This window comes from Thalia democratica, chromosome 5 (genome assembly GCF_965202585.1).
Source record: "Thalia democratica chromosome 5, ktThaDemo2.hap1.1, whole genome shotgun sequence".
NCBI classification, from domain to species: domain Eukaryota; kingdom Metazoa; phylum Chordata; class Thaliacea; order Salpida; family Salpidae; genus Thalia; species Thalia democratica.
The window spans coordinates 63,747,546-63,763,742 of NC_139169.1; the positions used below are offsets into that span (position 1 = coordinate 63,747,546).

General features: G+C 24.4%; 1 protein-coding gene across 1 annotated transcript; it reads right to left on the minus strand.

Moving 5' to 3' along the window:
- Positions 1 to 1,444: 1,444 nt before the first annotated feature.
- Positions 1,445 to 13,992, minus strand: LOC145837241 (uncharacterized). Its single transcript, XM_082945034.1, has 5 exons — positions 13,954 to 13,992; positions 12,620 to 12,772; positions 5,639 to 5,770; positions 2,760 to 2,897; positions 1,445 to 2,159 (listed from the first exon to the last, which is right to left on the minus strand). The coding sequence occupies exons 1-5, from the start codon at positions 13,954 to 13,956 to the stop codon at positions 2,070 to 2,072; spliced, it is 516 nt and encodes a 171-aa protein (XP_082801160.1). The 5' UTR covers positions 13,957 to 13,992; the 3' UTR covers positions 1,445 to 2,069.
- Positions 13,993 to 16,197: the final 2,205 nt, after the last annotated feature.

A 16,197-nucleotide genomic window follows, 5' to 3' on the forward strand; every position in this document is an offset into this window, starting at 1 on the left:
CTAAATTTAAAAGGATCTTTCTTTAAGTTTTTAAAAGTTTCAGGGACACTAGACCAAAACTTGGTTTATAGTTCTCAACTTTATAAATAGTCAAGGAGAATAATATAACTTGAAGTATTTTTATTTACAAAGTTATGTTTTATTCCAACTAGACCTTCAGTTGTTGATAAGATATACAATAAGGAATATGTCATGGAAATAATCAGTCTAAGGCTGACGACGTGAAAACATATCCGATAGCAGAAACATTATTATTAGTTTTGTTATAAAAAATTAACTACAATTATTTATGTTATATTATAGTCTACAATAATTAAGATTATTATGGACTTATACAAAAAAATTAGAACACCTATTGTTTTCTTACTTTTTAAAGTTTTACTGTTTTATAAATCTTAAAGAACTAAAACAATAAAAAAAAAATTTAATTATAGTTTATTTAGATTTAACTAACGAATTAACGTAACTTAAAAATATTATGTCTATCTGATTAAGGGATCTGTTTTAAAACATAAGTTTTAAGATACTGTTTTGAAAGAATAAAAATATAACTATAATAATAAATTAAAATTTAGGCTTTTAGATTAGTAATCATATGTGATATACTACAGCTGTTTTTTTTTTTAGAACTTCTTCTTGTTATTGTAGTACGCAAAATACTTTTTTTCTACAAATGGTGGCCGGCTGAGAAATATTTGTAGAAAAATTGCCCGCAACATGTAAAGGCTGCCAACCCCTGATATATTAGATATTTCATTAAATTCATAAATCAATGAAAAGGAATATAAAACCAAAATTTTTAAATATTTCCAAATATTACCTATCAGAATTTCATTATCGTTATTAAAAGAATAATACAAAACTTATTTAAAAAAAAAATAAATTAAATTAAAATAAGGCTTTAAGTGACAGCATTATATTAATGACAATCACATCTAAAAATAAAATATATAGCTAATTTATTAAATAGCAATATTAGTTATTTAATTTAACATACTTATGTATTAAAACAGTCAGTAGATTTTTGGATATAAAGTTGAATTTTAAAGACTGTCAAGATTTCTTAGTAAAAAAGTAAGTTTGAAAATGTATCAAAAAAACTAATTTTTAGGTGCTTGAAAAATGTGCTACTGTGATAATACTGGTTTTGATTCACTGTGGTTATCTCATTCTTTACACCAATTGTTAAAACACAAATACTTAGCTTACATAAGTAAAAGCAAAACTTTTCAAATTAAGTTGCAATCAGGAATACAAGCACTGCATTGTAACATGAATAAACAGTATTAAAAGTTCACAAAATTTTATTAATTACTATTTCAAAAACAGACTTTACAAAGTAAATTAACAACATAAAAATGTTAAAATAAACACACAGCCATATCAAAAATTTTACAACAACTTTATACAAAAAATTACACAGCTCAAGTTTTATAAAGTTTGGAAATGGAATAAAGTATTAAACTTTGGTCGCTGATAAAAACTAAAAAAATCCAAGTACTATAATAGATCAAAATATATTTTTCAAAACCATAAATATTTTACATTGGTTAAGTAAAATTAAAAGACATAAAAAATTTATTTGCTAACTTTATTCTGTAATCTTTCTGAAATACTTCAAGTATAAAAAAGTAAAAATTTAATGTGCAAATTTTTTTTTGTTTTACCCTGGTTTTCAGTATAAAATTGCTTCCGAATAAAAATTATTAGTACAAAGGTTCAAATAAAAGAAATGCTACTTTACATACATTTTGAGAATACAAAATGTAAGAAGCGAAAAATATATGATACCAAAAATAAACTAAATGATAAATCAATATTACATTCAATTTTTATATACTGCTTAAAAACAATTTTTCAAAAGTAAACTCAACTAGAAAAGAGCTTGAAATAACACATATTTTATATTTAAGCTAATTTATTTATATGGAAGGTTTAATTAGATGGTGCAGCCGTTTTCGACAACATAACTTGTTTTTTTATTTCTCAATTTAGGTTCTAAAATATACTAAATATTATTCTTTAACGAGAGGACTTGTAGCAAAATAAATTAATTCTTCAGCGACAAGTTAGTACAAACTGGTTTTTTTCATGATTCTAAGAAATTCGTTCTCATTTATTTCACCATCTCCGTCTCTATCAGCCTCATCAATCATTTCCTGTTTGGTTGAAATTTAATGATAAAGTAGTTAAGTAAATAGTTAAAATAAATATTTTTTTTTTTTTTTAAACTGCTAATATTTTTTATTTAAGTGTTATCTACATTGTAAGAACTAAATATAACTACTTTTAGAAAACAAGGAGCTTTAGTTATTTATTAAATCAGTCTTTATGACAACTACTTTCTGAACTTTTTAATTTAGTTTTTTATTTATTTTTAGCTAGATAACTTAGTTAAACAGAAATTTTAATTTTAATTTTAAATTTTGAAGATTTTCTGTTTATAATTTATTATTGCAGTTATAATGTTTTTGTTAAAACTACATAAAACTTAATCAAAACTAATTCAGTAAAACTTCAAAACTATGTGAACAACAGGTTTAAACCAGTTATCAATTTGTAGTTTTTTTTAGTTTTATGTACAACGACTATTGCATTAAAAATCATGCTTTGTTACTTTTGTTTAAAATATAAAAAACAAATAAATAACATGATAACTCCGCATTATACTATGAATCATGCTAAAAACGTGTTTTAGTTATAATTGTAAACAATTAAAAAAACAGTAAAACTACAGCAAAAGGTACTGTTTAACTGACTTGTAACTCTTCATCGGTCAAATTTTCACCCAGCTCTTTTGCGACCCTTTTCAAATTTTTGAAAGATATTTTACCGGTTTCGTCATCGTCAAACAACCTGAACGCTTTCAATATTTCCTCTTTCGAATCTTTCTCGCTCTGAATAATTTATTTATTACAAATTTTTACCGAACTGATAGCTTTTTTTTTTGTAACAATATACTTCTGTATTCAGGTTTTTAAACTGAAGACAAAAGTAAATATACTTAAGTTAGGGTTTGTAAAAAATATACTAGTAAAATTTAAGAACTTAAACATTATAAAAAGACAAAAATTATTATGCCATTCGTAGAAACAAGTATAGATAATTTACCAGTTAGTATATCAAAGAAATGTTTAAAATATAGTCAAATACTAATTTAATAACAGAAAATTAACACTAATTAAGTATTAGAGTAGGTTTGATATTTTTCAAAAAAGAAAGTGACAGATATTTGGTAATTAAATAAAATCTACAAGTTTTGATACCAAAAAAAAAAGTATTTGTAAAGCAGTATTTTTTAATATTTGTATTCAATGCTTTTTGGTGGTGATGATAGTTATCTCAAAACATGAATTATTAATGACATCAAAATTTCAAAGTCGGCATGAAGTAACAAGATACAACAACATTTTATGCTGAACAATTTTATAAAAACACCATAAGTTTTTTTGCAAGTATTAAAATAACTCATAAAAAAATCTTGACTGAGTAAAACATTTATAATTACACTGTTTCGATAAACAGCATAAACATTCAACTATATATAAACAAACTAAAAACAGGGTTGACACTCGTTTTTTCAAAAAAATATCCAGGTTTTCCAAATTTCTTCCAGGTTTTTAAAAATAGAAATTTTTAGGTCTCTTTATAGTTTCTAGCTAAGTTAAAGGTAAGAAACTGTGTTAAATAGCATAAAAACATGAAACAGCTACTTTAAATATGATTAAAAAAAAAATTTTGATGATGACAAAAAGTTTTTATTTATATGATAGGTTTTTTGAGTCAAATTGAAATTTTATAACTGAACATGTGAAAATTGTTAAAATTCCAGGTTTTTGCAGGTTTTTTCAAAAATTTTCCAATTCCAGGTTTTTCCAGCTTTTTGCCTAAATTTTCAAATTCCAGGTTTCCAGGTAAAGTGGAAACCCTGTAAAAAAACCTTTACCAACAATAAAATTAACCTAATCATAGGCATAACTAACAGGTAGGTTAAATTTATTAAAAAAAAAAATAATATTAGTAAAAAAATAAATTACAAAATATTAGAAGCATAAAATGTTAAAAGCGTGAAAATTCCACAACAAATTGGTAATAAATAATTTTCAAATCTACAATCAATAAGGTCACAACCTTTATTTTCATGTTTTTAGAGAAAGCAAATAAATTATTCATAAAAAACGTCATAATTAAATTTTAAATGCTAATGGCTATCTAATTTAACTAAAATCAGAACGAGTGCGTACATAATATTCATGACAAGTGCGTACATAAATTCAGCTTGATTGAAAATGACGTTTACCATTTTGCTTTTGGTGCAACATTATTAAAACTAATAAAACCTATAAGAATTATAAAACACTTAAAAAGTTTAGAATTTTCAGAGTTTTGACGAATTCAATATACTTTTTGAGTTTTACAATAATTTTAACTTCAAAGACTTTGAATACTTTCATTTAAAGAAAATAACATACATTATAAAAAAGTTTAACGCAAAATTATGAGCAAGATAAAAAAATCAAAACTATGTAAAATGTATGTCATTAGTATGTAAACTTAAAACTATTTTAATATTAAATAGTCAATAACATTTTAAATCACCGATTATAACCAATTCTATTGCTTAAAAAAATCAATTCTAATCCTTAAAATATTTGTTTCTATACAAATGACCTTCTAATATATATACTATAGATATTTAAAAAACAGTTTTGAATCAAACACATTTTTAATAAGTGATTAATTATTGCTTCTTTTAAAACGAGTAATAGTAAAATTATCTGATATTATAAACTCGTTTTTCTCAGTTTTTGGAAGTCTTACACACTTGTAAACTACATTTATTAATTTAAATAAAAAATTAGAACGAAAACCATATAATATTCTTTTTGAATAAGCTTTATAGTTTGGAAAATATTTTATTTAGTAAAATAGTTACATTATGTATTATAAAAATAATTAAAACTGTTTTAGTAATTGAACTATAAGAGAACCTTTTTTATATATAAGCATAGCTGTGTAACATTATAACTTTATTATTTCTTTTTATTGGACTTTAAACTTTTATTGAAACTGAACTTGACAAAATCATAATTAATATTTTTTTTATTCATAATATTTTAAACACAAACATGTTTAATAAGCTAAAATGTTTTGGCAACAAAGAACAAACTAATAGCTAAAACTGAATAGTTAAGCACACACATGAATAAAAAACAATTTAATATTTTTTATGACAAGATTAACTTGATTTTTTTTTTTTGTTTAAAAGACTTTATAAGCACATAAGACAACAAACCTGTTCTTGTATAAAAAACATGAATAAGTATATAATATATATGTAGGTCTAAAAATTTAGTTATATAGTTATTTTACTTTGAAAATAAAAGTATTATTAAATAGCAAAAACTTATATAAACTAATCAAAGCAAAAAGAACACTAACTTTAATTTATATTTTCAGATTTTATAAGCTAAAAACTATAACATAGTAGCAACATAAAAGTAATAGGCAACAATTAAAAAACAACATTTCAATTCGTTGTTTTATACAAACTTTTAAAGTACTACATTATTTTGAAATTATGTATAACTTTAATGCTAAGCAAATCAATACATGGAAACAAACAATAAATTCTCACCATCTTTTGTGTCATCATGAGTAAGAAGTCGTTGAAATCGATTCCATTTTGACTTCCATCTTTGTCGAGGTCGGCTACCATTTTCTTAATTTCTTCTTTCTTCGGTTCGAACCCCAACGCCCTCATTGCAACCTGAAAAGTTATTTGAAATTTCAAACCTTTTATTGTCTTTTTCATAAAAAAAATAATTAAAAATTAAAATACAGGAGGCGATACTTGAGTTTTTAAAAACCATTTCAAAGAGGCACACATTACAAATTTATAGTTTATATCATGCAAACGCCGTTTCCACTTTTCATCAGTCATTATCAAAAACAAAACTGTGTAAAATAACTAAAAATTAGTGTGAAACAACTAGATACACAATACAGATTAAGTAATTAGATATATATAAACTGTTATGTTAAAAAAATAAAATAATAGTAAAATTACAAAGTCAACAAAGCACATAAATATTTATACACGGCCAAACAAAATTTATATATACAATTAATCAAAAGTTCCTAATACCTGGGTAATACCCAGTTTAGTTAAGGGCATGGGGGGTTAACACCCTTTTTTGGTTTTTCATCTTATTTTATATAGTTTTTACTAAGCTACAAAATGATTTTTACAGATTTTAAAAATTCAAAATAATTTTTGAGATATAGCCGGTCAAAGTCGGAGGCAACAATAGGTTCCTTACGGGAGGCGCAAACTAAAACGGCAAAATTATACTATTTCATTAAAATCTATCTTCTCCTACGTTTTTTGAGATAACTACCTCAAATTTTCAGGAAATGTTCCTTGATATATTTAGAAAATTCTATTGGAGAGAATTTCTAAAAATTAAAAATAAAAATTTATTTAAAAATTAAACTAAAAAAACATTTTTTTTAGTTTTTTTTGTTATAAAATTTTATTTTTTTATTTTTTTAAATTCTGTTCTTTTTTTTTATTATTTAATTTAATTTTATATTTAAAGTTTCAAATTCTTTATTATTTGTATTTTAAATTTAATAAATATTGCAAAGAACATTTCCTGAAAATTTGAGGTAGTTATCTCAAAAAACGTAGGAGAAGATAGATTTTTAGTGATTTCTAGTTATTTGCCGTTTTAGTTTGCGCCTCCCATAAGGATCCTATTGTTGTCTCCAACTTTAACCAGCTATATCTCAAAAATTACTTTGAATTTTTAAAATCTGTAAAAAGCATCTTGTAGCTTAGTAAAAACTATATAAAATAACATCAAAAACCAAAAATGGGTGTTTACCCTCCCCCTTCCCTATGCCCTTAATTGTTTTTTTTTAAACTGGATTACAACGTTTAGTTAAAATAGCTTTGCTGATCAGAGTCTCTAATTTATTTATACATTCTTTTAAAATACCAAAATTGTTAAAAGTAATCTTACATTTTTACAATTACTGATATGGTCAGATACAGCTGTTTCACCTTTTAAATGTTCTTTGACTCTTTCTATTAGTGGTCTCAAAGTAAATCCAACATATTGGATGCTCTTATCTGTTGAGCACTTATATTCATATACCACGTTAGATTACAATTCGTGAGATGTCTTGTCTTTCATGCTGAAATAATTACCTACTTTGCTTGTAGTAAAAATAAATTTCAAGTCTTCAGTATAATTGTCTAATAGTTTTTATAGCTTTTAAAGACCTGTTATCAACAATAAAAAGTGTACTAATGAAAAACTAAAGAGTTTAAACTTCAAAAACATCTTAAAAGTACCTTACATATGAAAACCAAGTAGTGAATATAAAAAGAAACTAGAAAAACTATTAGACAACTAAATTGAAGACTTCAAATTTATTTTTACTACAAGCAAAGTAGGTAATTACTTCAGCAACAAAGACAAGACATCTAACGAATTGTAATCTAACGTGGTATACGAATATAAGTGCTCAATAGATAAGAACATCCATTATATTGGATTTACTTTGAGACCATTAATAGAAAGAGTCAAAGAACACTTAAAAGGTAAAACAGCTGTATCTGACCATATTAGTAATTGTAATAAATGTTAAAATGTAATAAAAACTTTCAACAGTTTTGGTATTTTGAAATAACGTAGAAATAAATTTGAGACTCTGATCAGCAAAGCTATTTTAATTAAAGATTTTAATTCAATGAAAAAAAAATATTAACTATACCGGGTATTACCAAAACATTAAGAATTTTTGATTAGTTGTGTATATAATTTTTCTTACCATATATAAATATTTATGTGCATTGTTAACTTTGTAATTTTATTGTAATTTACATTTTCTAATACATAACAGTTTATATATATCTTATTACATAATCTGTTTTGTGTTTCTAGTTGTTTAACACTAATTTTTAGTTATTTTACACAGTTTTGTTTTCGATAATGACTGATGAAAATTCAAAACGACAACTAAATAAAATAAACTATAAATTTGTAATGTGTATCTCTTTGAAATGGTAATAAAAAATTAAACAATTATAAGTTCTTTATAAATGAAATAATAATGTATACTTAATTTACATTATATTTAAGGGCATAAGATATTAGGATTACTACCATTAAGGCCATGGGGGGTCAACACTTTTCTTACAAAAAAATAACTCTGCTACTTAAATAAAAGCTTCCAGTACAAACTACAAGCCAGTTTTTATAGAATTCAAGTATTTTATTTAACGTTTGAGATATCTTATTTTTTGTAAAAAGTTTCCGTTACAAACGTATGGACCGCAAATTTTTTGGGGTCAATTATCTCAGAAGTTTAAAAATCACTAAAAATCTATCTCCTCCTTTATTTTTCACGCTATCTTCTTCAAATTTTCAGGAAATTTTCCTTATATTATATGAAAAAAAATTTTACTCACAAATTTTATTAACTTAAAAAAATAAAAATTTTATGATAAATATTTACAAAAACTCTTTCTATTTAAAAGTAGGTATTTTTAGTTGAAATTTTTGAAAGTCTAAAGCAGGGTTTCCCAAACTCATTTTCTAAATCGCCCCCTTTTAAGAAATTTGAAAAATAATCGCCCCCCACGATTTTACAAAGTAGTTTTTCTCTTGAGTTCAAACTTTTGAGCCGAAAAAGTTGTGTTCGAAATGTAATTTAGTCTGGTACTTCTTATGCATGCCTTTTTGGGCTGTATTCAAAGTAGTTTATAGGGCTTGAGAAAATAAGTTACATTTGTTTTCTTATAAGCCCAATAAAGTGAATCAAAATACTTAATTGTTAAAAAGCCTTGTGTAATCTGTAATCAATCCTGTTTAGATATGAAATGTTTTGAAACTTATGAAACTTTTAGGGTAGTTGTGGACAATTTTTGTAGCCAGATATTCATATTTACTGAAAAATCTTTTCTAGTTTCAACTTGTTAAAAAAATGTAATTATGGGCTGCATAAATTAAAAAACTAACATATATGAAAATTAAAAAACTCGAGCAAAATTGTATTAAAATGATTTAGTATTATTGTGATTAAGGAAATACTTTCGTGAACTGAAAACCAAATTGAAAGTGTGTTTCAAATTATTAAGTTTAAAAAAAACTAAATTTTGTTTATTTTGCACTAGTAGTTTTCAAGTTACTTAGCGGGTCGAAATTTGACTGGATCTTAACCGTACATTACCCATCTGAAATTTTAATTTAAACCTGACATTACAATAATCCCTCATATAACGAATTTCGGACATTTAAAAGTTAATACTAAGTAACTTATTTAAGCCGCACAATATACTTAAATTATTTTATAAATATGCATATTCTAAAACTACTATACCAGAGAAAAAAAAATTACAAAAGAATGAACAGTTTATTTTACATATAATAAAATAAACATTAAAACATAATATCTGATCTAGTTTAAGGAAGTTTGACCGACTGGTTGATTATCTCACATGAAAAGTGGTTTCATCAACAGCTTCAGTTAATGCAGTAAAATTATTAATTTCAATGCTAAGATATATTATAAGCAAATTAGTTGTAAAATTAAAAACTTAATTTTTAACTTACAAACTATATGTTTTGTAGTAGAATACCATTAAACAGTATTTGACTTGGAATAACCTTTTGGAAACTAAACCTTAATTTTAACATTTTTTTTTTCTTAACTTAAATTCAAGTTAAAAAATAAAAAGTTTTACAGTTAATTCTGTGAACAGAAAGTGATCGATTTAAAAATCTTTTAATTAGGTTAATTTTTTTTTTGTAACTGCAGCATTTTTTTCATGGTTTATTTAATACTGTTTAAATTTATTTTTCCTCTAGTTATTAGCCTATAATAATTTACCAGAAGAAAATAGTGAAAAACTAAAAGCTAGTTTTGAACTATTAGAATAAACAACACAATCTAATTGCTAATATATTAAAAATTAAGATAAAACAAAAAACAGTTATATTAATAGTTTAAAATTCCTTAATATGTTGATTTTTTAACAATAATAAATCAAGTAAGAAAATAAAATTGAGTTTAAGAATCTTTTAAATAAAAAATTTGAAGTCATTTCAAACAGAGACCTCAAATCTATACTCTTATAAAACCAAAAAAAAATTCATGAAATAAAAACTTTAATAGTTATCTTTTTTTTTATATATACAGATTAAACAAGTTATAAAAAAATATGTTAAATAAATGTCTTTCAAACAAAAACTTTAATCACTATGCTATAAAAACTTTTAGTGCAATGTTTAACGATAAATACAAACTACAAAGTTATACAAGTCAAAATAAAACTATTAACAGATTTAAAACATAAACCATTTAATAAATACAGTAGGCTTCCGCTTGAGTTCGCACTTTGAACAAAATCAAAAACTGCAAACTCAAAAATTATTACCATTTTTTTTACAAAATGATAATTTGAAATATGTTATATGCAATAACGTTATGCATAAACATGAAATCAACTAAAACATAAAACAAACATTCATTTAAACACAGATCTATATAAGCTATTAAATATTATGTATTTTTTGTTTTATTAATATTTAGTTAGTAATAGTTAAATTTTAGAATATATAAATTTGCACTTTTTTTTGGGTAAAAAGTGCAAACTCAAAAGGAAGTCTACCGTAATTAATATTTATTAGACATTATGCAAACCTGTTGTAGAACAAATAACTTAAAAAAATTTTTATTAAAAATAGACTACTTAAATACAATACAAACCAGGTTAATAAGAAGTATTTTAAAAGATCAAACAAAATAAAATAAACTTTCATAAAATAATGTCTGCTACTGAAGTCTAATATAATGTGAAGGACGAATTTTAAGACTGCTTGCAAGTTTTTCTAATCTGATTCTTAATCAGTAAAATAAAGTCTCCTTTAAAAATATCTAGATTAGATCTTTTGCTCAAGATGTTGATAACTGAACTGAAAGCTTTCTCAACAACATAGCTAGAAGGAAAAACTATAAACAACAATCTAAATTCCTCTCAAATGATTGGATACTTTTGCCTTAGTTTTTGTTGAGTCCAAAAGCTTTTATATCGCTATTTGGAAAAATTTACTTTAAGTTCAAGGTCAGTTTGTAAGTCTGAGAAGGTTTCCTGTAAGTCGTTTACTTCAAAAAGATCTGCCTCGAAGGGATCTATATTTTTATCTATATGATAGCTTTTTTGTGTCAAATCGAAACTTTACTACTTAATATGTTGAAACTCTTAAAAATTTTAGATTTTTTAGGTATCTTTTTTGCCTAAACTGTCAAATTCCAGGTTTTTCCAGGTTTCTTGGTAAATTAGCAACCCTGTATAGTTTTATTTCTTAGTCTAGCTTAGTGACTTTTCAAAAAAACAATTGGAAATATCATGAGGTGATAGTTATATCTTAATATTTTGTTTGTAAAAATAAAAGTATACAGGGTTGCCAGTTTACATAGAAATTTAATAATATTTAACATAGATTTTTACTAACCATTTATGATCCCAAATAGCATTTATGTCAGGTTATAAAATAGTGAGAAGGATTCCGATCGTCTATGATCTATGTAGTTGTTAAATAAGAAAATATATGAATGAAAATATGGAATTTACTTATAAGTAGGAGTCATAAGTACTTGATTTTTTTTCTCTATATTTTACATAAACAAAATAAACTTTTTTATTTAAGTTTTACTTCAGGGTCAAATATTTAATAGCAAGCAAAAATTAGTATTAGAATATAAAAAGTAAAAAAATTATGACAGCCTAAAATTTTAAAATCGCCCCCCTTTTCGTCCCCTTACTAGTTATCGCCCACCCTTTCGCCCCCTTACTATTTATCGCCCCCCGACTTACTAAAATCGCCCCCAGGGGGGCGATATCGCCCACTTTGGGAAACCCTGGTCTAAAGTTACATTTTTTTGTTATTTTATAAAATTAGAAAGTGAAAATTTGAAGAAGATTGCTTGAAATTTGTAGGAGGCGGTGGGTTTTAAATAAAATAGTTTTTTTTGCTGTTTTAGTTTTCCCTTCCCATAGGGACAGTATTATGCGGCCTGACTATGACCGGTCATATCTCAAAAACTTTTTTTTTAACCGTAAAAAGTAACTTTAAGTTTAATAAAAATTTTATAAAATAAGATAAACTTGTAAAAAACATGGCTTACCTCTCCTAGTTTACTAAAAAATAATTACAAATGTTTAATTGTAAAACTTGTATCTATTTACTATATTTTGTTACAAATTTGTCTTGACTAAATTTCAACTTTTCAGAAAATTAACATAACCTATATTAAAGTTTAGGCAAGTACTAACAGTAGATAACTATAAATCAACTTTTACTTAACTTTAAAATCACAGAATTCTTAGATCACATCAAGATAAACTATACTAAAATTTAATCATTTAAACTACTTCACAGAGTTTAAGGTTTCATAGAAAAATAGTTCAATTTATATTGAACAGTTTCCAAAACTTTAAAATCATTATATTTTTTTACCAGAGTCTAAAATATTTAAACTTTTCTTATTTCATAGTCCTAGCATATTAAAACATAAAATATTTATATTCATATTAAAAATTAACCTTCAATTCTTTTATGTCTATAGTACCAGATCCATCTGTGTCAAACAGATCAAAAGCTTCTCTAATTTCATGCTTTTGTTCTTCTGTTAATTCTGGTTTTGGACCTGTTTTTCTTTTGTTGGTAGCACTTGCAGTTTTCCTGTATTGACTGGCCTGAAAAAAAAAATTAGAATCAGTGTTAATCAAAGTATTTCCAGTATTTAATATAAGACTAAGAAAACAATTTAATTCTTATTTAACTACAAAAATACTTCTATTTGGAAAAATCTTATAAACTTTGGAACAGAAGAGTATCCATTTGTTTGAAAAAGTTATAAAAGTTGGTTCAAAATCTTTAAAGTACAAATATATTTTTTGAACCATTTTTAAAACTTTTATATTTGTATAACTAATTTTAATCTTATTATACTTTGATCATACTTATAAATGAGTATCAATAAGGCTACAGGATGGTATTTTTCTATAAAATTAACATTCGAACTTATTTAAATTCTAAAAACTATATACTACAAGAGGCTTAACATAAAATTTGAAAAATCAATTACCTTTTAATACAAACAGTTTTGTAAAAAGATTCCAATATAAACTTATGGAAGAGAAACTTTTTGTAATAAACTTCACAGAAAAAAAATATACAAAAAATTATTTTCCTCTAAATTTTAAAGCAAAATAATTAAAACTTTCAGGAAATGTTATTTTCAATAACACAACCAAATAACAAATTAATCAAAGTTTTGACTAAAGAAGATTAAAATATTGCTAACATGCTCAAATTGAGAAGATAAGCTTTTAGTAAAATAGTCTGTTTTCCAGTTTTAGTTTGCACTAGTGGCAACTGAGCTGGGGTGGAGTGCAACAACATAAACTACCTCAAATACTTTGAAATTCTTAGTCATTGTTTAGTTTAAACTCTTTTTTCTAATTTGAAAGAAAAAACATCAACATTTAATATTTAACTATAAACACTAATATCACTTGAGGAAGTTTATCTTGTTGTACTCTCCCAAACGGTGCTACTGGTTTGCACCTCCATAAAAAACCTTTTAAACTCTCTAACTTTGATCAACTATGTCATAAGTTATTCTAATTGAAAGAAAAACAAATGAAACTGGTATTAAGGTGTAAAAAAAATAAAAATGGTTTTATCAAATATTAATGTAGAACATAAGAATAACTTTAAAAAAAGGTTTGGTTCCAAGAAAAAAACTATAAGTGAGTTTTTAACTTATACTTAAATGATGTAAAAAATTAACAGTAGTATTTTTGAACAATGTAGAACAGATATTCAAACTTCACAAAGTCATTTAAAGAGGTATGCTAAAAATCATACTCACCATTTTCTTAAGATGATATTTCTTGAATTTATAATTTAAAAAATCTGAAAATAAGAGTGAAAGAAAAGTTAAGGAAATTTATGTGGTCAACATGTTTATTAATATCACTACACAAAACTATTTCATAAAGCTAAACTTTACACATCAAATTGATTCTTAACAACTATAAGGTCATATTTCATATAAACTTATGTACTTAATATAAACTATTTTATTCACAGTTAAAAACATAAATAAATTTTTTGAGAACACAAATTATAAACATAAACAATGTTAGCATTTTATTAACAAACTTTGTAATCTTATTTTCCAAGTATAAAATTTAGACTTTTACAAAAACATAAAATTAAGATAAAGTGTTTAAAAAAAACAACATCAGCACAATAGAAAGTTTGAAATATGTAATGTGATAATTTTGTAAACAATAGAAACTTAAGGCCATAGGGGGGGGGGTCCACTTTGTTTTTTACAACTTGATCTTATTTTGTAGAATTTAATCTGAGCTATCAGACACTTTTAACCGCTTAAAAAAACTCAAAGTAACTTTTGAGATATAAGCGATCAAAGAAAGGGCGTTCAATAGGTTCCTTATGGAAGGCGAAAACTAAAAATGCGAAAAAAGACTATTTCACTAAAAATCTATCTCCTCCTTCATTTTTTGAGTAATCTTTCTCAAATTTTTACAGAATGTGTATCATTAAACTTTAAAGAGATCTATTGTAGGATTTTTTTTAATTTTGAGTAAAAAAAAAATTATTGTCAAAAAACTACCCTTTTTTTTAGTTTTTTGTGGATAAAATTTTTATTTTTCAAAATTTCAAAAATTCCAACATTCAGATTCTTCATAATATTAAAAGGAACATTTCCTGAAAATTTGAAGTCTCTAGGTCAAAAAATGAAGTAGTAGATAGGTTTTTAGTGAATTTTTAAATTTCCGAGAAAATTGACCCCAAAAAATTTGCGGTCCATACGTTTCTATCGGAAACTTTTTACAAAAAATAAAATATCTCAAAAGTTAAATTATATTTTTGAATTCTATAAAACAGGCTTGTAGTTTGTATTTAAAGCTTTCATATAAAATCCAAAGTTATTTTTTGTAAAAAAAAAAGTCGGACCCCCCCCCCCCCTATGGCTTTAATTTCACTTTTGAAAACAGTCATATCTACAACTAAACTTTTTTTGCCAGTTTTCTTCATATGAAATTTAAAAAATTTGAAAGTAGCTTACTTTAGGGTTGGCACTATTTTAGGCAAAAAAAGTCAGTCTGTGAGTGACTAGAAGTTTCTACATATTATAAATTTTGAAATGTAAATTCAGCTATGGTTTTTTTTTTTTTGATTTTCTTAGGTTTTCTAAATTTCTACCAGGTTTTTGAAAATACAAGTTTTTTTTTGTTTTATTTTTTGTATAAATGGGGTTGCCACTCAAAGAAACAACTGTCATTGATTAGTCTTAAAAATAAAAGTAGAGTAAAAATGTAATTAGTCAAGAAATAATTTATGTGATATTATTTAAAATAGAAAACAATATTTGAATTTTGTCTGATTGATTATTGAGTAATACATTTTTTAATCCAGATCAAAGTGCTATAAAATATTTCAATTATTTTAAACTTTTTGAAATTTCCTTCCATACTTTACATCCAAGATAGGATAAGGATTTAGAACCATAAAGACTATTTACTCTAGGAAAATAGTAATTTTCACTGAAAATCTTGTTGAAAAATTGTGAATTTTGTTTGTACTTGTAAACTAAGGCTTTAAAATAACTGGCAATATACCTTTTTTGAATTTGTAAATAAGACTACTAACTCATACTTAAGCATGTTTTAAACATCTAAAAAAAAAATTGAAGTTTTTATACTGATAACATTTTCATTCCAACTTTTAATATGGATGCACCTCAATGCTCTATTTATTAGTTTATTGATCTCAGTAATTCTAGTTCTACTTGCCCTACCCTTACAAAGTAATCCATATGTAACTTGACTCATCAGAAGTGAATTAAAAATGTAATACAACAAAATTTGGTTTAGATAGTATTGTGTTATGTATAAAATACTTATTTTCTTTAATAACTTTGTTTTTAATGTTTTCATATGGCTAGACAAATTAAGATTACTGTCCATTGTAACACCCAAATATTTATAATTATCTACCTTTGATATAGAATTACCTATTTTTATATCTAAATTTGTGATTTTCCAAATATTTTTCCAAACACAAATTTTGTCAGAGTGGAAGA